At 54.3% G+C, this 6,782-nt stretch overlaps 1 protein-coding gene across 1 annotated transcript; it reads right to left on the reverse strand.

Moving 5' to 3' along the window:
* Nucleotides 1–1,343: 1,343 nt before the first annotated feature.
* On the reverse strand, nucleotides 1,344–2,480 carry FBLL1 (fibrillarin like 1). The gene has a single exon (XM_036242151.1). It carries the CDS (start codon nucleotides 2,478–2,480, stop codon nucleotides 1,470–1,472), a length of 1,011 nt encoding a protein of 336 aa, XP_036098044.1. The 3' UTR covers nucleotides 1,344–1,469.
* Between the last annotated feature and the right edge of the window lie 4,302 nt (nucleotides 2,481–6,782).

Here is a 6,782-nt window from a genome sequence, read left to right on the forward strand (position 1 = left end):
TGCCCAAGCAGTCCCCAGGGCCTACTCTCCAAACGATGCATTAGTGAGCAGTCATTCCTGGACTACATGGCGCCGACCCTGGCAGCTGGCATCGGGACTTTTCACATGTGAGTGAATGAATACACGAAAGGCCTTATGAAGGCCTCGTCCTGCAGCACACCCAGCTTTCCCAGGATCGCTTGCTCTTCCTGAGAACCGTACGGAACGCCCTGAGTCCGGCCACTCGGCCCGCAGGAAATGCCCTTCAGAGACAGGTACTTCCTGGGGGTGATTTTCCAGTTGTTGATCAGATACTTGGTGGTGCCCTATGGGTGTGTGATGCCTCTCAGTGGGACTCTGAGGTGGGTCCGCTCCCTACCTGCCTGCCTTGTTTTGCTATTCTGAAATCTGAGGGCAGCGCAGGGAGGAGGGGGGAGTAGGAACACCATACCGTGGGCGAGCCTGCTCTGTCTGTCCTGTGTAGGGACTCTGTCTGTCCAGTATTGGCCACGTGGAGGAGAGGTAAGATCCCATCGGTGTAGGGGAAATAGTGGGTTGGAGCCCCAAGTCTGACATTTAACTTCCACCTCCTTACCGTTGTGTACACTTGTGCAACCAGTTCACCTTCAGAAGCCCTGTTGCTGCACACGTGGAAGGAAAGGGTAGCGGCGCCATCTCAGGGCTGGATGATGGTTAAGCCGTATACTAGGGAACGCAGAAGGCTCAGGTGAGGAGTAAGGTGCTAAATGTACATTGCGGTTAGGAGGACTCTGACTTGGAGTCAGACAGACTGGGTGTGTTACACTATAGTACTATTTATCAATATCTAACACCACTCCCTGGAGGGAATCTGTGACCTGGCCACACTATTCAAAGGGCCCCTCGGTGGCCAGGGCGACTTTGCGAGCTCATTAGTAACTCCCCCGCCCTCCCTGCCTCCCCCTGTGATGAGGATGCATGTGCGAGGGCCCTGAGGAGTCAGCACCCTGAGTGATTAGGGTAAGCACAGCTCCCAAGCTGTTCCTTGATGGCCCCCATCACCAGCTGTTCTAGAAATTTGGGGATTTGAAGATTTGGGGGTTGTTACTGCAGAAAAACTCAATCCGGCCTCACTGATACACGTAGATACTGTTTCTTTCCTTTTTAAAAAATTTTTTTTATTGATTTTTAGAGAGAGAGAGAGAAGGGAGAGGGAGAGAGAAAAGAAGGGAGAGGAATAGAGAGATAGAAACATCGATGAGAGAGAACATAGCCGCCTCCTGCATGGCCCCCACTGGGGGTCTGGGCACGCGCCCTGACTGGGAATCAAACCGGCAACCTCTTGGTGCAGGGGTCGATGCTCAACCACTGAGCCACACCGGCTGGGCTTAGATGCTGTTTCTTTATGCCACGTAATATAACAACAACAGAGAAACAACGCACAAAACACACACATAACAACACCACTCAGCAAGCTTTGCAGGAGACTCTCGGGGCAGCCCAGCCGGGTGCTACTTGCTGCTGCTCCTCGGGAGGGGCCGGTAGACCCCGACCACCACGGCGTGGTCCCTCTCGTAGGGCTCCAGGGTCAGCTGCTCTTGGGGCTTTAGATTCTCCTGCTGCAGCTTCCTCACCTCAGAAGCAAACACCGCCTCGGCAGATGCAGTGGAGTCGATGCAGTTGGCCTTGATGGAGATGAGAAAGTGGCCCCCGTTGCGCAGGAAGGTGTGAGCATTCAGAGCCAGGATGCGGGACTGGTCCGGCTGGGCCACGTCGGCGAAGATCACGTCCACCATCCCGACCAGCATGCGGTACTTGAGCGGGTGGCGGGCGTCCTCCAGGACCGGGATGATGTTGGTTCGACTCTTGGCGACGTTGACCAGATCGCGGCCGGCGCGGTGGGAGAACTCGACGGCGTAGACCAAGCCGTCGGGGCCGACGATGTCGGAGACGTGGGAGACCGTGGTCCCCGAGGCGGCGCCCAGGTACAGCACTCTGCTCTTGGGCTTGATGTGGATCTGGTCCACCCCGCCCAGGATGGCGGCGGCCAGCTTGGAGCGGAACGGGTTCCAGGTGCGGTACTCCTGCTTCACGCCGCCCTCGGCCACCGTGACCCGCCGCTCGCCGTACACCGACTGGCCCGGCACCATGTTCCGGGTGACCAGCGCGTCCTCGGCCCCGCGGTAGATGTAGACGCCCTCGTGGCGGTGCGGCTCCACCGACACGGCGATGCCTTTCCTGCGGCGGTTCCTGTTCTTGCTCTTGGCGCCGCCGCCGCCGCCGCCGCCGCCGCTGCGCCGCTGCCCGCCGCCGCTGCGGTCCCTGCTGTCGCCGCCGCGCCCCCGGCCCCGGCCGCCGCCGCCGCTGCTGCCGCCGCCGCCGCCGCCGCCGCCGCTGCTGCGCGACCGCGGCCCGAAGCCGCCCTTGCCGCCGCCGTCACCTCCCCTGCTGCTGCTGCCGCGCCCGCCGCCCCAGCCGCCGCCCCAGCCGCCGCCGGAGCGCGAGCTTGCCGCAGACTTCATGGCGCCGATGGTCGGGGGCCCCGGCTGTGGTCCTGGAGCGGGGACCGAGGTTGGCGGCAGCCGCGGCAGGGACGCTGTGCGCGGCAGCTGTGCCCAGCTGTGCCGCAGCCCCGCAGCCCCGGGCCACCCTTTGACGCAGCGACTGACGTGGTTGCATCACTCCCGCTTGGATGCCCCTGCAGCCCCGGAAGCCCCCCTTCCCCGACCGCGGGCGGACGCAGTCTTGTACCCCCCCCCCGCCCCCTCTTCTGCTTTCGCAGGGACCGCTGGCACCTCTCCTGCGCCTCCGGGAAGAGGGTGTCTGCTCGGCAGGATGGGGGTTAGCACGGGCGCCAGTCCTGGCTGTGCCGCTCGCTTGCTGTGCGGCCTCGGAAGCTTATCTGACCCTTCCGCGGATCTTGAGCCGGCTCGAGCTCTCTGCGGTCGTCACCCATCTGTAAGACAGAACCCGCTTCCAAGGTTTGCTTCAAAGCGCCACATACACTTACGCCAGCCATGGCCCATGCTGCATGCTCTACGAGCGTTAGCTCTATTTTTTTTTTTTTAATAAAAATGAATTTCTTTGAGTCGATCTTGTTATTGAGGTATGGTTTACGTGTAACAAGAGCACCGTTTTGTTTTAAACGAATGCACTCGTGGTAGAGCTTTGACCACTCGAGAATAGCTCTGGCACTTACACAAGCTTGGGAGGACTGCCAATTGGTACACCTATGCGAACAAAACACTCATCTAACCCTTGACTTAGTTAAATCAACTACTTTGAAAATGTTAAGCGAAAGGGATGGGCCCAGCGATTAGCCGTGGTGGTAGGTAGAGCTACTGGAGCAAGGGTGGCAATGATGGGCAGTGGCGATGACCACCGTTGTCATGGGAACGGTGGAGCCGAGATGAGGGCGACTAATCCGAGATACTTAGAAGACAGAATTCACAGGGATTTCTGACAGACTGGGAATGGGAAGTCAGAAAGAGGAAAATTCCAAGCCAGGGGGTACCAAATACAGTGGCGCCCCTGCTGTGGAGAGCTACAGCCCTGGTTGCTCTCCTCTCTTCCATCAACTGTGCTGAGTCCTAGAACCTGTTCCAGGAACACAGGGCAGCAAGACACTGTTGATTTCTCAGCGTGGGTGGATCAGAGCCCTAAATCCAATAATATGCCTCAGCAGAGGCAAAAATCTCATGTACAGCCTTGACTCTTAATCTAGATTTCAGAAATCCACTCGTTCAGTCTGCAGTATCTTTCTTTATTTTTCTATTGATTTTTGAGAGGGAGGAAAGGATGAGAGAGAACATTGATTGGCTGCCTCCTGCATGCCCCCCACTGGGGATCGGGCCCACAACCTGGGCATGTGCCCTGACCGGGAGTTGAACTGATGACCTCTTGGTGCCTGGGTCGATGCTCAACCACTGAGCTACACCGGCCGGGCTGCAGTATCTCCTTGAATATATGAAAAGAACCGCTGGGTAGCACCAAGGACAGCAGGCACGCCAACGCAGCTTGCGTCTGTCAGCACCACGGACAGCGACGCCGATCGGGGCTGTTTTAGCGACTAGGGCTGGCTTTGGGGCCCACCCAAGAGCCCGGGAAGGTAGTGTAAGAGACTGGCAGACTGCCCTGTTAGAGGGCTAACTGCCTGTTCCAGAGGGAGACAAAACATACCCGAAGACCAGGGAAAACGTCAGGCGCGGGGTACTGAATGTACACACATGCCATCCCGGGCCAGGATTCTTGTCTCAAATTCCTAGACAGCAATACCAGGTCTGGCTTTCCCTGGTGGCCAAAGTGCCTCCTTAACGGGAGACAGAAGCCTATATGTTGGAATATGGACAAGGGATCAGAGAGTGCAATAGATGGTTCTGGAGTTGGATGGTTCACATAAAACACTCTCCTTAGAGGTTCCTCATTAAAAACTGGGGAGTGTTCTCTAAAATGGTGAGCTATGATTGGTGCTGTGGATTGGATTTCCCCAAACTCAGACCCTGTAATGGTTAATGTTATGTGTCAACTTGACTGGGCCACAAGGTGCCCAGATATTTGGCCAAGCTTTATTCTGGGTGGTTCTGTGAGGATTTGAGGATTAAAATGAACATGTAAGCGGGTAGACTGGGTAGTGCAGATGGCCCTCTGTAATGTGGTAGGCCTCACTGGGCTGTTTGAAGGCCTGAATCAAACAAAAGGCTGACCGCCCCTCCCTCAAGAGAATTCTCCTGCCTTGATGGCCTTGCTGGTCCTATAGCAGCCCACCTGCCTTCAGACTCGAACTGCAACACAGGCTCTGCAGACGGGGCTTGCCAGCCTCCATAATTATGTGAGCCATTGATGTATCCATCTATCTATCCTATTGGTTCTGTTTCTCTGGAGAACCCTAACTAATACAGTCTGTGACAAAGGACTTGGGTCCAGGTGGTTTTGGGGAGGTGATCCCAGAAACACGTCGGGTTGGTGAAATTGAGACAGAGAAGGTAGAAAGGCTAAGAAATGGTGCATCAACGAGCAGAATGCCATATTAGTTTACTGGGGCTCAAGGTCAGAGCACCTTGTCAGAACTGTCCCACTGCAGCTGAGAGGCTGGGGCTCCAATCTATCATTCTCCCTTCCCTACTGCCAGGAGTTGCTTCTGGGGCACTCACTTCCCTGCTCTGAGTTGCTCCTGTACGTGGTCCAGCAGACTCCTGATGCTGCAGAGTGCTCAGACAGAGCAGCAGAGGTGGGCCCAGGGGCTACTGGGAAGGGCATTGACAGTGCCTGCTTCCTCGGACCACTGCATCTCATAAACAACCAGAACTTTGTATCTTAGAAAACATGCACAAGCTCATCAAGCTTATTATATCAAGAAAGAAAGTCAGACTATAAATGTACTAACATTACCTGGAATACAGGTATTCAACTTAGCAGTACAAAACTTTCACCAATGAGTATTAGTATTTTTCACCGTGGTACAGAATATATGGAGGCCTGCAGTTACATTTAAATAGCTTATTCCTTCTGTGCTTTTATTCCGGGTATTAACTGCCAATCCTGCGCAATGACCCTTCTCCACTATGTGCCCAGGCTACTGAAGACACAAATCCAACACCGAGAAACCTGCCAAACTTTTACCTAAAGTATTTTAGATAATTCTGTTCACCATGCCAGGCATAAGCCTTAGAGAGCACACCTATTGACACATTCGGACCTGTCTTACCACTTTGCTATGTTGTCACTAACTCTCTTTTTACCACAAGCGTCTCCCAGGCTTCTGTCCACAGCCCCTGTGTTAAATAGACCGGCATGGCCTTTCTAGTGGACCTGCGGTTCATTTCAGAACCGATGGTCTCAAGATGTCATGTGTTCCTACAGGATCAACTAAATGGAATCGATTGGGAGGGGTGGCTATTGATTACAAACTCTAAATCTAATGAGCAACATCATGGACTTAGAGTCATTCTTTGGGAGTCACTACTGTGAACTAGCAAGGTGCCTATTCCCCCAGATTGTGGTGGCCTATCCCGCTCACTAGGTTTCCTGCAGTGACAGTTTCTCCAGGTATCTCCCCACGCCTGCCCATCTGCCCATGTTTCGTCATGTTACTGCAGTCATTTTCTACAATGTGCTGAGGGTTCCGGAACCATGCTCCCTCAAGGTACGCAAGCCCAGGGCGGCTTTCTCAGGCCTGTTCTCACTCACCACCACATCGCTGGTGACAGCCTTGGAACAATACAAACTGAATTTTCAGATCTTGCTTCTGACCGGAGGCTCCCTTTCCCAGGGCAGTGTTTGATGACTCCCCTGGACACCTGTCTCCGGGCTGATTCCTACCTGGCACAGCCATTTCTGACTTACAGCCTGTCGGTTGGGATACTACAGCCCGGGAGTACCCATCAGTCAGCAAAGTCGAACATGCGCCACCTGCTCTGTGCATGATCCCAGAATGCTACCAAGGCAGGGACTCATGCCAAGTATTGGCACCAGAAGGGGACTGATCAAAAAAAAGGTCTTACATAAAAATGTTCATCTTGTGCAGCTGATTACAATGAAATCTGTCTCAGCCCCAAAGGTTCTTTAGCAGTGGGTACCATCTACTGGAGATGTTTCCTCAAAGGCTAAGTTGGCACTAGGATCCTGACATTTCTTTTTGACAGCCAATAAAAACCATGGTAACTTAAACTTTTGTTTACAATTAACTTGTTACTCTGTGAGATACGCCCTGTAGTGATATCTGTGGCTAGGCATCAACAGTCAACATGCAGTATATTAGCCCTACCCACAGGCTTAAGATACATGAGAATCTGCTCTATTTCTCACACTGCACTCCAGAGACTGCC

Source organism: Molossus molossus, unplaced genomic scaffold (assembly GCF_014108415.1).
Source record: "Molossus molossus isolate mMolMol1 unplaced genomic scaffold, mMolMol1.p scaffold_m16_p_4, whole genome shotgun sequence".
NCBI lineage: Eukaryota > Metazoa > Chordata > Mammalia > Chiroptera > Molossidae > Molossus > Molossus molossus.